The sequence below is a fragment of the Marmota monax genome, unplaced genomic scaffold (genome assembly GCF_021218885.2).
Source record: "Marmota monax isolate L192 unplaced genomic scaffold, Marmota_monax_Labrador192_F-V1.1 WCK01_AAM20220418_F8-fsc00006, whole genome shotgun sequence".
NCBI lineage: Eukaryota > Metazoa > Chordata > Mammalia > Rodentia > Sciuridae > Marmota > Marmota monax.
Window position 1 is genome coordinate 32,030,880 of NW_026693712.1, and position 21,054 is coordinate 32,051,933.

General features: G+C 33.1%; 1 protein-coding gene across 1 annotated transcript in view; it reads right to left on the reverse strand.

The window, feature by feature from the left end:
• Nucleotides 1–2,966: 2,966 nt before the first annotated feature.
• Nucleotides 2,967–21,054, reverse strand: part of Fam174a (family with sequence similarity 174 member A) — a 47,995-nt gene continuing 29,907 nt past the window's right edge. The window contains exon 3 of the mRNA XM_058584369.1: nucleotides 2,967–3,527. Coding sequence (XP_058440352.1) covers nucleotides 3,524–3,527 — 4 coding nt within the window. The 3' untranslated portion in view covers nucleotides 2,967–3,523. The remainder of the gene's footprint in view (nucleotides 3,528–21,054) is intronic.

Here is a 21,054-nt window from a genome sequence, read left to right on the forward strand (position 1 = left end):
CTTTTCTTTTCTGTTCTTTTTAAATCTTCACCATGATGGTTCCATTGTGATATATTCAACAACTCCTCCTTAAAAAGCCATGGGCTACATTTTTGTATTGTATCAACGTATGCCCTGACTGCTCTTGATTTTACTGGGATGCCTCCTTCCTCTAACAATTTACTTAACACTCTTTCAGTTTGTTTTTTACTAATTTCTGATCCCATATTTCTACTATAATACAACCCAACAAGATGACGCCAAACAAAACCGAGACAGAATGAAATAAAAAGGGAACAACAAAAAGTCATTATAGCCTTTCTATCCTCCTGACATGGGCATCCGTCCTTTCTCCCTATCTGTTCCTCAGATGTAAATAGTTTTTCCTCAGATGTGAGCGGTTTTTCTTCCGTCTCACTCATCTCCAGGGACAGGCAACTTAAAACAAAAGTGAAGCAAAATAAAAGAGGAATCTTAAAATGGCTACCCATCCTCTCGCCCTGCCCTCAGGGGCGAGCAGTTTCACTTACCCTCAGTCGCTCCCCGTACGGGCCACCAAATGCCGCAGTCTGGCTGGGCACAATCAGGAGCCACTTGTCAAAAGAAACTAACTTTATTTTTAGAACCACACACGACAAACAAAATAGCCTCTCAGGAAAAACCCTCAGAGCCTCAACTGCCACCACCGGCTTTCCCCAAGCCTCTCTCTCCCCCCACAAGCTTCTCTCCACCTCCCACAATCCTCCTGCTCTTGAGGCCGATTGGCTGGGTCACGTGGGCGGAGCCAAAAAAGTCCCCCAATGAGCAGCTCCGTGGTCTGAAAGGGCAGGGAAACAGTCCAATGAGCATCACCGCAGAGGAGCCAATCAGCTAGATGTTGCTGGGGCTGCTGTGAGCCAATCGTCAGCCGGCAGCTGGAAGTTTGCTGGCAGCTGGAAGTTTGCTGGGGCCCCTTCTGCTGTGGCTCTCAACATCGTACATACATATTTTACTTGAAAATACTAGTTCGTCATCAATTTTGTTACATAACTAATGAAATTAATATCCAGCTTACTGGTTTTGTAGATATTATATGCATAATATCTTGCACTTTAATTCAAATGTGGCTTATTACAATAATTATGGTTGATTTGCAGTTCAGTAATGACTACATAAGAATAATTTTAAAAAAGGCATTTTGACAAACATGAGAATTTTCATACTAGTCATCTAGAGCAAATATATATTTCTAAAAACAGTTTTTAGAAATATATATAAAATAATGATTATTTTGCCTGTATTTATGACTTCAAATATTATCTTTTGAATTATATTTCTATTTTTCAAAGGAATTTTATATATAAGTGCTAGGAGTTAAGGCAAAAGTGCTAGGAGTTAAGACAAAAGTATTAGAAGTATTTATTTAAAGGCAAAATTGAAGGCCCCTTATGGAAATGATCATTAAATTTCCCTAATTATTAGAATTCTTATTCTATGGTAGATTTTTTTTTACTTTTAATTATAAATAATAATTAAATAATAGCAGTTACTAAATGAAATATCACTCTTTCCAAGATGTTATATGATTTTCCTATATAACAAATTGCTAGGTATGGGGATAATTTCTATTAAAACATGTATTCTGTGTTAATAATATTTTAAAAGAGGGCAATTTTATATAACAAATCTGGAGTCCTAGTGATTCTTTAAAATTTAAAACTAATTTAAAACTAAGAATGAAAAATACTTGGAAAGTATTTCCTCATACAACTATGAGTGAGAGCTAAAGCGAGCTAATTCCTTTAGAACAAGTGCTATCTTCCCCTTTAGTCCTTGCTATACATCAAACATACATGCACTTACATCAGGATAACTTGACTCAGGATAACTCATTGTGCAAAGGCATTTGCCATAGAGATGCAAAACTAGTTTGCTCCCCCTCACCCTCCTTTAATGCTAAGAATCAAATCTAGGGTCTCACAAACATGAAGCAAGCAATCTACTACTGAGCTACACCCTGTCCTTAATTTGGCATTGTGGATGGACAAATATGACACATTTCTCCTTTACTAGAGGATTATCTATTCTTGCCTTTTTGGACTCTGTAGTAGCCTTAGGGTATGTTCTGGCCAATAAAAGGTTAGATAGCATTGAAATAGGTGAACTTAAGGCAGAAGCTATGAAATAGAATAGAGTTTATCTTGTTTGGGATGTTAAGTATAAGACAACATTTGAGGCAGAAATTTCACCATTGGCTTCAGTAAAGAAAAAAGAAAATGAGAGCAGAATCAGAACCCCAAAACACATGTGGTTGAATGAGAAATTAATCCTTGTTATAATCCATTATGATGGGGGGAACTCCTATTTTAACTACATAGGTCCCAGCTCAAATTGACTAATGCACACTTTAGTTTATCTCTTGGTGACAGTTAGCAACTGACTTTGTGACTCAATTTTCCTATCAGTTCTCTTTAACTATTAGAATGTGTAAAATTATGCTTTGAGATGTAATATGAGGTCATTTATTTGTTGATTTTTTTCTTCTCTTAAGGAATGAACTCCATGCAACCAACTTTCCTCAAAAAAAAAAAAAAAAAAAAAAAAAGAATGTGTAAAATTGAAGTTTACCACAATTACATTTTTTGTTCAGAGACAATGAGGTTATTGTCTGCCTAAAGATCTCAATTGAAAGTCTATGCACTTTAATTACTTGCCTTCCCATATTTTATTGACTGAGGTTTTGAACCATACCATTTTTGTGCATTAATTCTGTTTCACTTTATACTATAAACAAATAAAAAATTCAGATTTCTAAAATATATAATCAAAGTAGATATTGTATCTTACTTTCAATCTTACTTTGTCCCATGTATCTTATTTTTACATGGGAGTTGATAAAATATAAAGAAATTTTTAAAAAAGATTTTTTCCATAAGCCATATATACATATATTAAAAGTAGTTCTATGATCTTCAGGTTTATTTTGTGAACATATTATCTGTACCAGATTAAAAGAATTTTACATCACATTTATTGTTTTGCATACAATAACTCAGACATTTATTAATATTTTAAAAACCCAAACACATAATAAATTTGGCTTCATTTCCCCACAAAAATGGGAAATATATTTCAGTAAAGGAAAATTTTAATTATTTTTACACACCAGTTGCTTGTTGGGGGTTAGGGCTCTATAAAATGATACCCGCAAAAAAAAATTAACATTAACAGATTAGTACATAAAAAAAACCAATTTACAATAATATGGTAAGCAATAAACAAAAACTCTTCAGAAACATGGAGTTTTAAAGTAATTTTCAAACAGATAAACTATTACAATATAGTTTATCCCTAACAACACTGAGCCCATTAATAGAGCACTTCTGTACATACAATGGTATAACAAAGTGATACAGTATTTATTGCAGCAACAACGAAATAAAGGTTATCATAATGTATGAACTTAAATACCCCTCACCCCATTGATATAGTGGCTTCTTATTCCTTAAACAGACTCTGCTTTTCACTGTAGAAGGATTAAATCTTCTTATCAAAAGGCACATTCTTATCTGGAAGAAAAAAATATTAAAATGACCCTTCTGTAATAAATTCAAAACATCTCAAAATATTCAGAAGGATTTTCAAGGGAGGGAAGAATATAATAAAGTATTTAATCTACAAAAATCACAATAAAGGACACCATAAAACAATGATTATTTTGTCTGTATTTATGATTTCAAATATTATCTTTTGAATTATATTTCTAATTTTCAAAGGAATTTTATATATAAGTGCTAGGAGTTAAGACAAAAGTTACAGTCACAATGAAGTTATGTCCTCATGTAATATTAATAAATTACTTTGATTGACTTCAGTATGCAATATAGTTGTTTATGTAGTTTCTGTAAATACAATTATTTAACTAATCTTGTTTTTAAAACTTCAGAAATGAGGATTAATTAAAGCTGCAGGCCTGAGAATATGATGTTAAAAATGCTTTGGGTATTTACAGTAATGTAATGAAAATTATCTATACAGAAGACAGGGTTTCAATAAACATAATGGGGCCAATTTGCCCATTTTCTCTTAATGACTGATTTGTAGTATATAGTTAAATTTTTGTCACACATTTTTATGGACATTAATTCTAATTATGTAAGTTCCTTTACTATTATTTAACTTTAAATGCATCACAATTTAAAGCATTTTGTCAAACCAAAGAATAGCCAAAGGATTATTATAAATCTTCTTATAATTACCAGTAATGCTTAGAACGTCATTGAAGATATGGCTTGAACATAAGTAAAGTCCTTTTTTACATTGTTTTACTCAAATCTTAGTCTTTAATCTATAACAGAGCTCTACATGACTAGAAGCTACTGAGCTTATGAAATATTTTAAGAATAAAATCAAACCTTTCAAAAATATATTGAAGATAATTTTGAAAAAACTTAGACAATATTTTTTCCCAATTCTCATCTGTTCAATACTTGAAACATGATTATTTTTATAATGAATTTGTGGATTGTTAAAAAAGCTAGTGGTACCACAGGAAGTTTTCAGATAGAGAAGTAACTGACACAAACAAAGGTTTTAATGTATGACTTCAGAAATGCATCTCAACAGCCATAATTTATCTCAGGACAAATGTGGATAAGTGTAACTATTAAGATCTATCAAATCACATCATGTCCAATATTGTACTGAAACTTTATATTTTACAATATGGCCAGCTCTCCCCCTAAAGAGTACACATTCTGTGGAATTTCCCAAAAAATCCCTTGTATTGGGATTTCCCCAGAGTTCCATCCTGATGTTGCCATCATGACCAGCACCTATTGTATGCTATATGGAACTGCCATTCCCTAACCCCTTCCTGGCATGACTAAATTGAGGACCAAAGTTAATATTTTAAAAGATGTTCTGTATTTATATCGCCCTGAGGAAGATTCTCCCCTGAGGTAATTTTTAATGCATCATTAATCAAACCTACCACCTTAAATCTGATATTCCTCTATATTCTCTTAAATTATGACAATGCTGTCCACTTTATCACCATTCCAGTGGGAGCAGGGAGGTCACTGTTGATTACTTATGTTGAGAGAGTACTCATCTAGAGAATAATTATCCTGAGTCTCACTACTGTAAATATTTTTGATTCCATGTACTTCAAACACTAACCTCTACACGTGTTTGAAACTCCTCACCTTAACTGAAATAGGCTCAAAGTATTATACATTAGTGTTTTCAAACTCAATCTCTTACAAGCTCACTGGAATCATCTTCTAGAACATAAATATGTTGGAATTGTTCCTGCATTGAAAAGCATTTGATGATCTATAAGTCCTCTTGGTGGATAAAATATAAATCCTTAGTGTATTGTTTTGTTAACATAACCTTCCAGATTTAATTTTCTCAATGATTTTCCATGACCCAGTATATATCCTGTATTTCTAGAGGCTTGACAGCATGTACACATCCTCATATAGGGCCATAGCTTGGCACATGCTTTTAACTCCTCTTGACATGGAACTTACTTCTCCATCAAAAGCTCTTTCTTGGTTATCTTTCATATTTGTTAAAATAACCACAACACAAATGTAACTTTCTCAGTGTGATCTTCTAAGTTGCTATCTTTAACTCAGTTGCTCTTTCTCAGTAATATAACAACAATTTGAAAAAACAAACAAACAAACAAACAAAAAAAAGAAAACACGGAGCATTAGCTTTGCATGAGGAAAATATCCAAGAGTTCCTACTTGGAGAAGTGATATAGAAGTTGTAAAAGCTGTAAAAGGGGACTGGTAGACTCAAAGAAACTTTAGAGACAGAACCAGGAGTGAACAGTATAATCTGTAGGAGCTTTTAACAGGAGGGGTATTTTTTTTGGCAAAAATGGCAGAGATAGAGATTGAAGCTCTAAAATCAAGCAGAATAAATTATGCCTCAGCTGTGGCCAATAAAGACAGAGGACTATATGTGTACACTCTCTTGTGAATAGTACTGTATTTCATAATATGTAACACAAATATTTTTAATATTTCAACATCACTGAACTTGAAACATATCCTCCAATTGAAGGCATCTTAAAATTGCTATCAGACAAGTGGTATTACTTATAATATTATTATTATGTATATGTTCATAAGATTGGTCAAATCTCTTTGTATTGCTGTCACTTCAATTGAAACATATGCATTGTTAATATAAATAAGGGATATGTTTAATGATGTTTAAAATACCTTTAAAATAATATCATGAATCATCAATGAAGTCAAGTAATTACATATGAAGAAAAACATGATGACAATAATAAGCTATAATTTGATATTAGAAAATCAAAGATTTATCACTAGAACCTTTGCTTCAATTCCATACATTAGTGTCAATTCTACATATTCTTCCCCAAAATGAAGATTTTTAAGATGGGACAATACTCCAGATAAATGACATCTAATTTCTGTTCTGATAAGTCATTATTTACAAAGAAATGCAACTGCAAGCAGAAGTTGCCAATTTCATTATAAGGGATGAAAAATGTAATAGTTTTGGAAGGCTGATATGCATAATTCTTGCATAATTTGAAACTATCATTACATTGTTTTACAATTAAATTGGTGGCTATTTCTTTCCTTCTTTAGTGATCAAATTAAACAAATAGTGCCTTAGATTATATAAATACTGATGTAAGTCCCCACAGAAATTAGATCATTTGGGAGGGAAGGGAGAGGAGAAAAGACAGGTAGACGCTTTCATTAATGATATTTAAATATTGAATTGATAAAAAGTTTAAGCTGGAAAAACATAGCTGAAATTGAGAAGTTGAACTTCTTCAACAATAGTATATAAAATGTAGAAAAATTAAGAATGTTCCATTCTTGCTAAACAATATCTTACAGTAGTGACATGTCAACTAGTACAGAAAAATCTAAATCTAAATGCAGATAATATTTAATGCCTCGATGGCTTCCACTGTGTTTAAAACAGGAGCACATTAATTCAGCTGTGTGTGTAAATATGTTTAATAGTCAAAACATTTATATATATTACATATACACATAAATATATATTCATTCATTCAATCACTCAAAACATTAAGTTTTTATTAACCACTAGGAATATTGCTTCATATTGGAGAAAATGTTAGTGATCAATCAATCAATTAATTAAATAAAAGCAAAAGAAAAGGAAAATTCCCTATTGTCTTATTATAAAACCATAAATATAGCTTAAAAATCTGTATCAGAAGAGAAAGAAACCATGGTTTACGTGGAAAGACTGGATACTAGTACCATGTTGGTCAGTTATTTCCTGGATGTATTAAAGTATTTTTTTAAGGGATAAAACAAATAGTTTCGAAGGGAATATTAAGGGTTGTCCTTTTACTGTTATTTGCACGGTGAAATTGGCAATGATTACAGAACCCAGAAACTGGGATCGTTTAGAGATGCACCCCAATTACATAATTTGATGGGTGTCTAGATAAAGAAGAGGAATCAAGACTCAAGAGATTGGTCTAAGGTCATTCTGTTTTTCAAAAACAGAAGCATAAGATTCACTTGACTTTGCCCCTTATTTACCACAATACTTTTCAGTCATGGAGGATTTAATCATTGAAATGTAATGATTAGATTGAGCTATCCAAAGCTCAGTTTTCTGTCATTTACAAAATTCCTGCTGTAGTAAAATAATAATAATAATAATAATAATAATAATAATGTAGAAAAGAGAAGGATAAGACCTACTCTGGTACTCTGGTTATGACAATGGATTTCTACTCCATCTAAGAATAAATAAAAAATATACTATTGGTATATTGTAGGTTTTGTTTTATGCTATTATTTCCTTGGTTGCCTCTGGCTTCTCTGTAAAACTGCTAATTGTTAATGGATCAAGTAAAACTTTCTCCTATGGCTCAACATCAACTGAAAAGTGAAATGTAAAAAGGAACATACACACACAAAAACTACATGAAAATTCTATTATTACTGGATTAAGTAATGATGAACATGGTATTTTTTTTTTTTTTTTAATTTGGAAAAACATCTGCTAGACTACTAGTAACAGTGGACATGTTAGGCAAGAAATTTCTTTCTAAAGCAAATACTGGCACTTTAATATATTCCTATATTCTATTTACTTTGAATAAGATAACTTTTGTGTTTACTTAGATGATCTTTTATTTTGTACCAGGGATTTAAGCCAGGGTTGTTTAACCACTGAGCCACTATATCCCCAGAGCTTTCTATTATTTTGAGCTTTCTATTATTCTTATTAAGTTGGTTAGAGTCTCACTAAGATGCTGAGGCTGGCTTTGAATTTGCAATCCTCCTGCCTCAGGCTTCTGAGCACAGATGTGCACAACCACACCTGGCTATTCTGACAATATCTTATACTTAAAATTAAAATAGTGTTTTAGAGATTAGAACTACTTTGAGATTGATAACTGTTTGAATATGATCTTTTAAATTAGGGATTTTGATTAAAAAGTTGTATCAAAACTGTTTTCTGATTCTGAAATGCTTATGTTAGTAGCCAGAAAGTATTTTATGGCCAAGTAACACTGGGCAAAACATGTAATGAACATATACAATAGCAAATTTGATGAAGCAAAATAGAAGTAGCCAAAAAGCAAATTTACAGCTTTTTAAATTACACATTTGACACAAATTACTAGAGTAGCATTCAAATGACAGAAGTACTAGTTTTTGGAAGCAGTTACCATAATTTTTAAAACTGTCTTCGAATATACATCATTATAAATAATAATTTTATCATTTAGTAGAAATCAAACATAATAGCATGAACATATTGTTTCCTTTTATCGTTTTGTGCTATAAAGCCATGCTTTGCATCTTTTTATCAGAGCCTGGTTATGGATAGTTTTCATCAACATTTTTCTTTCGGAAAAATAAAGATAATATTTACAAAGCATATGCTGTCTTACTCCTTATCAGATTTTCTGTCCGAAGGAGCTGAGAACTCTACAAAACAATTTAAAAACCAAGATTTGGAATTTCAAGTGTGGAAGAATGAAACTAGATCCCTGTCTCTCTACACAAAAATCATCAAAGACCTAGCAATTAAATCAGAAACACTAAAACTACTAGAAGAAAAAAATAGGATCAACACCCCAACATATTGGAGAAAGTACTGCCTTCCTTTAATAAGATTTTAAAGCTCAAGAAATAAAACCAGGAACCAATAAATTTGACAGCATCAAATTAAAAAAGCTTCTGCACAGCAAAAGAAACAAAAGCATTAAGAAAGAGCTCACAAAATGAGAGACTATCTTGCCCAGCAACTCTTCCCACAAGGGTTTAATATCAAGAATATATAAAGAACTCAAAAAGCACTATAAAATATAACTGAATAAATGTACAAATGATCTAACAGACATTTCTCAAAAGAAGAAATAGAAATGGCCAAAAATATATGAAAAACGTTCAATGTCATCAGCAATCAGGGAAATGAAATCAAAACTACTCTGGAATTTCATCTTATTCCAGTTAGAATGGCAGCCATCAAGAATGCAAATAATAGGGGCTGGGATTGTGGCTCAGCGGTAGAGCACTCGCCTAGCACAGGCAGGACCCGGTTCAATCCTCAGCACCACATAAAAATAAAGGCCTTGTGTTGTGTCCATCTACACCTAACAAATAAATATTTTTTTTAAAAAAAGAAATGCAAATAATAATTGCTAATGAGGATGTGGAAACAAAAGTAAACTCAAGCACTATTGGTAAGACTACAGATTAATACAACCACTTTGGAAGGCCAAAGGAGATACAATACAGGTACATCAATGTTTAGAGCCAAATTATAGAATCAACCTAAGTGATCCTATAACAGATGAATGAATGAAGAAAATATGGTATATATACTCAATGGAGTTTTACTCAGCTATAAAAAAGAAAATTACAGCATTTGCTAGTAAATGGGTGGAACTAGAGAACATAATGCTAATTGAAATAAGCCAGACTCAGAAAGTCAAGGGTTGAGTGTTTCCTGTTTCATATGTTGAACCAACCTTGCATCCCTGGGATGAATTCTACTTGATCATGGTGCACAAACGTTTTGTTATGTTTTCGTATTCAATTTGACAGAATTATATTGAAAATTTTTGAATATATGTTCATAAGAGATATTGGTCTAAAGTTTTCTTTTTTTGATGTGACTTTGCCTGGTTTGGGGATCAGGGTGATATTGGCCTCATAAAATGAGTTTGGAAGTGCTGCCTCTTTTTCTGTTTCCTGAAATAAACTGAAGAGTGTTGGTATTAGTTCTTCTTTAAAGGTCTCATAGAATTCGACTCCGTATCCATCTGGTCCTGGTCTTTTCTTGGTTGGTAGGCTTCTGATGATTCTATACCTAGAAGACCCAGAGAGTTCCACCAGACTACAACTAGTAAATGAATTCAGCAAAGTAGCAGGATATAAAATCAACACCCATAAATCAAAGGCATTTGTGTATAGCAGTGACAAATCCTCTGAGAGGGAAATGAGGAAAACTACCCCATTCTCAATAGCCTCAAAACAAACAAACAACAACAACAACAACAACAACAACAAAAAAAACTTAGGAATCAACAAGAGGTGGAAGATCTATACAATGAAAACTGTAGAATCCTAAAGAAAGAAATCAAAGAAGCCCTTAGAAGGCAGAAAGATCTACCTTGCTCTTGGATAGACAGAATTAATATTATCAAAATGACCATACTACCAAAAGCACTAAACAGATTTAATGCAATTCCAATCAAAATCCCAATGGCATTCCTCATAGAAACAGAAAAGACAGTCATGAAATGTATCCGCAAAAATAAGAGACCCAAAATAGCTAAAGCAATCCTTTACAAGAAGAGTGAAACAGGTTGTATCACTACACCAGACCTTAAATATACTACAGAGTAATAGTAACAAAAACAGCACAGTACTGGAATCCAAACAGACTGGTAGACCAATTGTACAGAATTGAGGACACAGAGACTAACCCACAAAATTACAATTATCTCATATTAGATAAAGGCACCAAAAACATGCATTGGAGAAAAGATAGCCTCTTCAACAAATGGTGCTGGGAAAACTGGAAATCCATTAGCAACAAAATGAGATTAAACCCCTATCTCTCACCATGCATAAAACTCAAATCAAAGTGGATCAAGGACAAGAAATGTTTTGTAATATTTCTAAAATTAACTTCTAATTAGATAGGTTAATCTAGGAATTAAATCAGAGACTCTGCGTATATTAAAAGAAAAAGTAGGCCCTAATCTTAATCATGTGGGATTAGGCCCCTACTTTCTTAATAAGACACCTATACCACAAGAATTAAAACCAAGAATTAATAAGTGGGATGGATTCAAATGAAAAATTTCTTCTCAACAAAAAAACAACCTGTGAAATGAATAGAGAGCCTACATCTTAGGAGCAAATTTTTATCCCTCACACATCAGACAGAGCACTAATCTCTAAGGTATATAAAGAACTCAAAAGCTAAGCACCAAAAAAACCTAAATAACCCGATCAATAATTAGACCAAGGACATGAACAGACACTTCTCAGACGAGGCTATACAATCAACCAACAAATACATGAAAAAATGTTCATCATCTCTAGCAATTAAAGAAATGCAAATCAAAACTACTCTAAGATATCATTGCACTCCAGTCAGAATGGCAGCTATCATGAAGACAAACAACAATAAGTGTTGGCAAGGATGTGGGGAAAAAGGCACACTCATACATTGCTGGTGGGACTGCAAATTGGTGCAGCCGATATGGAAACCAGTATGGGGATTCCTTGGAAAACTGGGAATGGAAATATCATTTGACTCAGCTCTTCCTCTCCAAGTCTATACCCACAGGACTTAAAAACAGCATACTAGAGGGACACAGCCATATCAATGTTTATAGCAGAACAATTCACAATAGCTAAACTGGAACCATCCTAGATCCCTTCAACAGGTGAATGGATTAAAAAAATGTCGCATATATACACAATGGAATATTACTCAGCAATAGAAAAGAATAAAATCATGGCATTTGCAGGTAAATGGATGGAGTTAGAGAAGATAATGCTAAGTGAAGTTAGCCAATCCCAAAAAACCAAATGCCGAATGTTTTCTCTGATATAAGGAGTCTGACTCATAGTGGGGTAGGGAGCGGGAACATGGGAGGAACAGAGGAACTCTAGATAGGGCAGAAGGGTTGGAGGGGAAGGGAGAGGGCAGGGAGTTAGCAATGATGGTGGAATGGGATGGACATCATTATCCAAGGTACATGACTTGGTGTGAACATATTTTATATACAAACAGAGTCAACAATTATATATATATATATATATATATATATATATATATATATATTTCTTTTTTATAATTGATGCATTATAATTTTACTTAATAGTGGGCTTCCTTGTCATATATTTATACATGCACATAACACAACTTTGTCAATTTCATTACCTGCTGGCTCCCCTTTCCTCAGTTTTCTCCTCTCCTTTCCTCCCGAGTCACCTTCCTCCTCAGTTTTCTCCTCTCCTTTCCTCCCGAGTCACCTTCCTCTACTCTACTGGACTCCTTCCTATTTTCATGTGAGCCCTGCCCTCCTGCTTTTTTCCCCTAGCTTCCACACAAGAGAGAAAACAAATAACCATTGACTTTCTCAGTCTGACTTATTTTGCTTAACATACTGCAAATCAGTGAGATCCCGTCTCAAAATAAAATACAAAATAGGGCAGGGGATATGGCTCTATTAATTGGTTTATGGATTAATGTCATAACCATGTATGTAATATGTTTTCCTAGAACTTTGAAATGGCTCAAATGTTGCTTTATTAAGAAAAGGCACTTAAGAAAAAAATGTATCTTAAATAAACGTCTAATTAGATAGGTTAACAGACTTTCACTAAGAGTTAAAGTTCTCAACAATGCATTTATTTAATAATTTGTGGGTTTGGGTAGATTGACTGTTTATTTAGTAGACTGAGGCTTTAACTAAGGGCCTCATGCATGCTAGGCAAAAGTAAAATCTCTGAGCTACATCCCCAGTCCTAGAGAATATTTTAAATTATTTTTATAATATATTCAATACTTTAAAAAATTCATCAGGAATATCAGAGTCAGCAAAGAGATCCTTTCAGTACAAGGATAAATTTCAAACAGCAATGGTTTTGTTTCCTGATATTCTTTAATGGGCTTATTCTCATTTGTTCTGGTTGACAAAATAGGTGACTAATACAATCAGTACAGTAACAGGAAACCATAGGCACCCAAGGATTTGCTATAAAAATGACTGTAAAACCTACTTCATCCATCACAAGATATTTGTAGTAATCTGAAGGCAGTGTTATTTATAACAGTAACAACACTACTAAAGAGGATGCCACATTTCTCAACTTTTCTACTATTTCACTTTGTATCTTTAAAAAGATGAATGTGGCTACTAGACAGCTTGATATTAAAGGTCAGCAGAAGAAGGAGAAAGACTAAAGTGAGAAAAGTTAAAGAAAAAAGAAGGCAATAGAATAAATGGTAAAAGGAAATACTGTTTATGAATACTTTTAATATGTCAATTACAACTGATGATACAGGTTTTATTAAAAATAGCATTTCTGATATTTATTGTATAGTGACCCTTTCTGTATGTATCTTTCTCTTTCTGTATGTAGACATATATTTTTAAGTATTTAAATAAGTGTAAGCAAAGCAGCTATGTTTCAATCAGTTGCACAATCATGTTTGTAAAATTAAATATCTTATGGAAAATTGTCTTAAAAAATAAAATTTTCCCATAACACAAGAAGAAACAAAATAGTCCTATATCCATTAAAGAAACTGAATTTATTACCAAAGTACTCTAAAAAATTCCATTCCTTGATGATTTATTTCACCCATGAGCTCTATCAAACATTCAAGGAAGAAATAATACCAATATTAAACCAATATTTTTTAAAAAACAGATGAACACCTATGATTTCCTAACACATTTTTATTTTTTTAATTGGTGTATGATAAGTATACAGAATGGTGTATTTCACTGTGGCATATTCATATATATATATATATATATGAATATATATATATGCATATTTAAATAATTTGACTTTTTATGAGAACTGCAACATTTTAATATCAAAACAAGACAAACTATAAAAATATAGATGTTTTCCATTTACACATATACAGGAAGGTAAATAGATGTATACATCTATTACATATATAATTATAGGAGGCAAAAACCATTAAGAAAACATTAGCAACAATGTATAAAGAGGATATCATGATAAAATAGGATTTATCCCAGGAATGTTACATTGTTTTGACCTTCAATTATCACTCCATGAAATTCACCATATTTACTGATTAAAGGGTAAAACATAATTTTAACAATGCTAAAAAAGCATTGAAAAAATTTAACACTAATTAATGTAAAACCTCTTAATCTAAAAATAGTTGGGAACTTATGTTAACAGAGAATATCTATAAAATTGATGTTATACTAATGTTATACTTAATATAGGAGGTAGTTGTACCTAATATTACAGCTCACTATAAAGCAACAACAATCAGAATAACTTGATTCATAACATGAACATAATCCAAGATATTCTCCTATTTTAAAATCAGCTGATTGGCAATCTTAACTCCCCTTAGTCATGTAACTTAAGGTACTTACAGGTTCTAGACATTAGGATGTAGACATTCACAGTGCTATTCTGGCAACCCCTTGGTCAAATTTCTTTTTCAGATCCTACAAATATGTGATAGTACTATCTCAATACAAGTATAATATTTTTCATCATTTTTTGGGGAAAAGGGAATGTCATTAACCAACCTTGTCATTTTTCATTAATCACATTAAGATCTATGTTCAACTTTCCCAAGAGACATTCAGAATATTGAATCCACTGTCAGATTTGCATGTTTATTTCTAATATCAACATTTAGAAAATCAGATGTCTTGCCCATCATATCAGCTTCAATTAAGTAATGGGTCAGGACTATATAGATCTCATTCTAGGAAGTAATTTCTAAGACCAAGAAAGTCACAGAAATAAACATACCTCCACCTACACCACTATGAAAATACTGCCCAGTAGGAAGAAAGATGTAGCCACATTCTATAAAGTGAAATACAGAAAGAAAAAAAAAGGTTTCATATTGGCTTGAACTTTGAAGTAAGTTACAGAAGAATTCTAGTATCAGTGTGTTTACTTAAATAATTTCTATAATTGTTTGAAGCAGAGAATAGGCTGGGTATGTAGCTCAGTGATAGAGCCTTTCCCTGAATGTGCAAGGCTTTAGGTTTGATCACTAACACCTGAAAACAAAACAAAACAAAATGAAAAAGCAAACAACAAAGGGAAGAGAATAAAAAGAAAATACAAAAACTATATTTCTTGTCTTTGCTTTTTTGCATCCTGAAATATCCATAATTGTTTTTCATTTTTAAAAAGAAATGTGAGCCTGGCTTAGCAAGTACATGCTTACTGATTTGAGCAAGGTTGAAAAATGAAAATGTTAGCCAGGCATGGTGTCACATGCCTATAATCCCAGTAACTCAGAAGACTGAGGCAGGAGGATCACAAGTTTGAGTCAGCCTCAGCAACTCAATGAGGCCCTAATCAACTTAGCAAGAATCTGCCTAAAATAAATAAATAAATAAAGGCTGAGGATGTGGTTCAGTGTTAAAGCATCTATGATTTTCTGATTTCAATCCCCAGTACGAAAAGAAGAAGGAGGAAGAGGAGGAGGAGGAGGAGGAGGAGAGAAGAAAGGAAGAAAGGAAGAAAGAAGGATGAAGAAGGAGGAGGAGGAGGAGGAGGAGGAGGAGGAGGAGGAGAAGATAAAAGCTGATATCTATTATCTCAAAGACTCTGTTGTTCTGTATCGCTAGCCTAGTATATATACTAGATTGTTAACTACACAACTGGCCATATTGTGCATTTTTTGTTCACCAGTATAACCCCATAGCTTCATACAGGGCCTGGGACACATGATAGATAGAATCACTGATTTTCATAAAGAATGAGTCCATGCAATTTGCTCTATCCATTGAAATATTGCCTCAAATTCCTCACGGTTAAAACTGACTTCACACTTTTTGACCCATAATATCTGGTATGATTTGAACATGATTTGAGTGTATCCCCCAAGGGTTTCTGTGTTAAAATTTAATCCCAACTGTGAGGTATTAAGATGGCAAAAGCTTAATCTGACTTTGGTATTTAATTGTGGGGCCTTTAGGAGGTAATTAGAATTAAATAAGGTCATTAGAGTAGACAACCCATGTTGTTAATTTTACAAGAAAAAAAGAGACAACATGCATACTCCCTGTCTCTTACTATGTGATGCTCTCACAGTCTAAGTACTCTACTAAAAAAAGACCATCACAAGATGCAGACCATTGAACCTCTTTTCTTTATAAAGTTACCTAGCTGCAGGTATTTTATTATAATAACATAAAATGGACTAATCTCATATCACTCCTAGAAAGCTCAGTAATACAAAAATATATATGCACAAGGTTATTAATTGTAGTATTATTTATAATTTTAAAATAATTTAAAACTACCTAAATGTCAAATCATAGATGGATGAATAAGCTATGAAATATACCTACTATACAGTAGTTATACAATTATAGAAATAAAAATATAACTGTGAAATTATATGCCATGACTTGCAAGAGATATTAAGCATAACAAATAGCATATAGAGCATAAGAACCAGGGATCTCATGATGGAAGAAGAATACAATTATGGAAAGATAATGCAAAACCAAAACAAAACCAATAAGTATAGACTGGAAAGGGAGGTATGAAGGAATACTATCTAAATTATGCATGTATATAACATATATATACACACACACACACACGGATGCATGTGTATATATACATTCACAGACCGGTCTCTGCTGAAAAGGTCTATAGAAACCCCAGTCTCAAAGAGCTTACTAGGTCCACTCAAAGGAATGAGAATTCCTTGGAGAAATAGTTGATTTCATGGGTGGGGGTACAAAATGATCCTGGTATAGTAAGAAGGTTAAAAATAAATAAATAAAGGATGAAGTCACAAGGGAACAGAAATCATTTGGTAATGCTACTACTGGTGACTTCTGGGATCACTTGGAATCCAAATAAACAAGTACATAAATGAATTACAAACCTCTGAAAACAAGAATGTCATTAGTCCATGATAGATAGATAGATAGATACGTAAATAGATTAAAAAAATTAAACAACATTTGATTATGGTAGAAAATTAATGCTGACTAGTTACCATGGAGAAAATACTGAAGTTAGAAAATTATCATTTTGCAACTATCTAGTCAAAGGTTAGATTGTGCAAAATCATGATAAATACTATATACAGGAAAAATTTTTATGAAAATGGAAATTTTTCATGATTTTAAAATATATCCTGATTAATTTTGAGGGAGGAAAAAAGTAACATAGTGAAGAAGTTGGATAAAACCTTCAAAAGGTGCATAACAATTAACACTGCAATGAAGGATATGTGAACACCCTGTGGTCTTCAGTTATCATGCATGTTCTCTTTAGCAGTTCAATAAAAATGCATAACCTGAATCTAATTATGAGGAAACATAACATCAGGTAAATACAAATGAGTGGTATGAGCTCTTCTATATCCATAGTATGAAAAAATAAGAGAACAAAATAAAATGTTAAGAATGGTTGAATTTGGGTAAAAAGCATCTAGGACTTTCTTTGTAATGTTTTTACTATAAGTTTGAAATTATTTCTATAAAAAATATTTTTAAAAAAGTAATGCATGAATATATGTCCTTTGAAGAAGAAAAAAATCAAACAGGAAGATGTAAATGGAAAATAAAATGAATTATCAACCTCCCAATGTTATCTTTTCCCCACTAGAAGCTAAACTTCACAAAGTCAAGATTTTTTTTCCTGTTTTTTGCTCAAATACATCCCAAGCACCCACACTGGTGCTTGGCACCTGAACAGCTCCTACAATATTCATTTACTGGAGAGATGAATGAGTAGATACAAGTTATGATTGTTACGGTTTGAATATGAGGTGTCCCCCAAAAGTTCACACGTGAGACAATGCAAGAGAGTTCAGAAGGTAAATGATTGGGTTATAAGAGTCTTAACCCAATAGCGAATTAATTGCCTGATGGGATTAACTGAGTAGTAACTGAAAGCAGGGTGTACCTGGAGGAGGTAAGGCAGTAAGGGTGTGGTTTTGGGGTCTATATTTGTATCTGGCGAGTAGAGAACTATTTCTCTGTTTTCTGATCACCATGTGAACTGCTTCCCTCTGCCACACACTTGCACCATGATCTTCTGCTTCCTCTTAAGCTCCAAGGAATGGAGCCGGCCTGCTACACCAACTAAGACCTCTGAAACTGTGAGCCCTCAAATAACCTTTTTCTCCTCTACAGTTGTTTTGGTCAGATCTTTTAGTCACAGTGGCAAAAAAAAAAAAAAAAAAAAAAAAAAAACTGACTAAAACAACTATTTTCCTCCTCCTTACTTTACGTAGATCTGTATACTAAAATTATTTATTTATGAAATAAATTTGGTCAGACTACTAAAAAGCTCACGAAGACTTCATTATTGCTTTTTCCTTAGTATTTCTTCTCCTTTGCCATGAAAACAGAATACCTAGATCCCACTGATAATACATTCCAAAGCCCCTTGAATAATTCAAGTCACTCCATGTATTTGCACCCTCTAAATGGTCTTCTTTCTTATCCTCTTACTCCTTACCCTGTTCTCCTCCAACCCAACAGAGAAATCTTTATAACATAACTTTTTTTTCCTATGTCTTCAGATTTTCAGAATGAATTTTCATCACCTGTAGAATAATTGATGAGAAGCATGAATAGCATGCATTACAAGTGTTTCAAGATATGTTTTCTTAGCTGGGTGCAGTGGCATATGCTTGTAATCCCAATGACTTGGGAGGCTAACACAAGAGAATCATAAATTTAAAGCCAGCCTCAATGACTTAGTGAGGCTGAGAGGCCCTAAGCAACTTAGACTCTGTCTCAAAATAAAAAGAGCTGGGGATGGTAGTTCAATGGTTAAGTGCTCCCCCACACCCCCGCCCTCCACCAAAAAGATATGTCTCATTTTCTCTTTCTTCATCTCTACTGAGATATAGTTGACAAATAAAAATTGTTAACATTAATAGGTATACTTAGATGTTTTGATATACATGCAGTATGTGAAACAATCACAAACAAGCTAAAAACATTTTCACCTCAAATAACTACCATTTATTTTTCTGGTGAGAACAATAAAGATTTACCCTCATAGCAAATGTCAAGTATACAATGTACTCTCATTAACTGTATTAATAATATATAATAATAATAATTAATAATAATATATAATACTCTACTGTCTTTTACCCACTTTTGAATCAGGTTATTTGTTCTGTTTTATTTTGCTATTGAGTTACATAGCTTCTATATAAATATTAGATATTAAAGCCTCTCTCCGTGTGTATGTGTGTGTGTGTTTATGGAGAGAGATACAGAGAGAGAAAGAGAGAGAGAGAGAGAGAGAGAGAGAGAGAGAGAGAGAGAGAGAAAGAGAGATCCTGACAAAAAATACAAATACTACATGATCTATCTGTATATACAGAGAGATACAATATGTAGTATGTAAGAAGTATACATAGTTTGTATACATCCAAATATCTAAAATCCAAATCTTCAGGCAAAAATTCCAAAGTCCAAAAATCTCTGAGATCTGAAACAAACATCTTATATAAGGGATATTAAAAGGGATATTAAAAACAGAAGTTCATTGGATTAGACAAAGGGGAATGAAGGAAATGGAGGGGGAATGGGCATAAGAAAGATACTAGAATGAATCAGACATAATTTTTCCTATATTCACATATGAATACATGACCAGTGAAAACTCCACATCATATGACCACAAGAATGGGATCCTAATTAGAACTTATACTCCATGTATATATGTCAAAATACAACCTACTGTATGTATATATAAAAAAGAACAAATAAAATAATTAAAAATTTGCTGCAGTCTGGCTGGGCACAATTCAGGAGCCACTTGTCAAAAGAAACGAACTTTATTTTTAGAACACACACACCAAACCACACAGCTCCTCAGGAAAACCTTTCAGAGCCCAACTGCCACCACCGGCTTCCCACAAGCCTCTCAACCTCCCCCACTCCTCCTGCTCTTGAGGCTGATTGGCTGGGTTGCTTGGGCAGAGCCAAAAAAAGTCCCCCAATGAGCAGCTCCCTGGTCTGAAAGGGTGGGGAAACAGCCCAATGAGCATCATCGCAGAGGAGCCAATCAGTTGGCAGCTAGAAGTTTGCTGGGGCCACTGTGAGTCAATCATCAGCTGGCAGCTGGAAGTTTGCTGGCAGCTGGAAGTTTGCTGGGGCCCCTTCAGCTGTGGCTCTCAACAAAAATTAAAAAAAACAAACTATGTTTCCTGCTATTACATAGGTTGCCTTTTTACTTTGTTGATTGTGTGGAACCTTTTTAGTTAGATGCAGCCCTAATTATTTTGTTGCCTGTGATTTCTGGGATCATGTTCAAAACATCATTACCCAGACCAATGTCAAAAATGTTTTCCTCATGTCTTTTTGGAAATCTTTTTTGGAAGCCATATATGTAAGTCTTTAATCCATTTTGATTGATTTTTGTATATGGCAAAAAAGAATGGTTTCATTTCATTCTTCTGGATGAAGATGACAGTTTTCTCACTAAAATTTATGGAAAAGATTGACTTACATATCTTGAAATATCCTTGCATTCCAGGGGCAAATCCCATTTGGTCTCACTTAAATATTCTATTGAATTCAGTTCGGTAGAATTTCATTGAGAATTTTGGCAACTTTGTTCATCAAGGGTTAATATACCCTTGATTTGTCGTATCTCTGGTATGTTCCCTTAGTAAAGAAAAATTCTTCTGAGAAAGACTGGCATTGATTTTTTTTGAAAATTTGTTATGATTAACTTTGTGAAGTAATTTGTCTTGGGATTTTTTTTGTTTCTCTGCTTTAGACAGGACCTTGTTATGTTACCTAAGCTAGCCTCAAACACATAATTATCCTGCCTC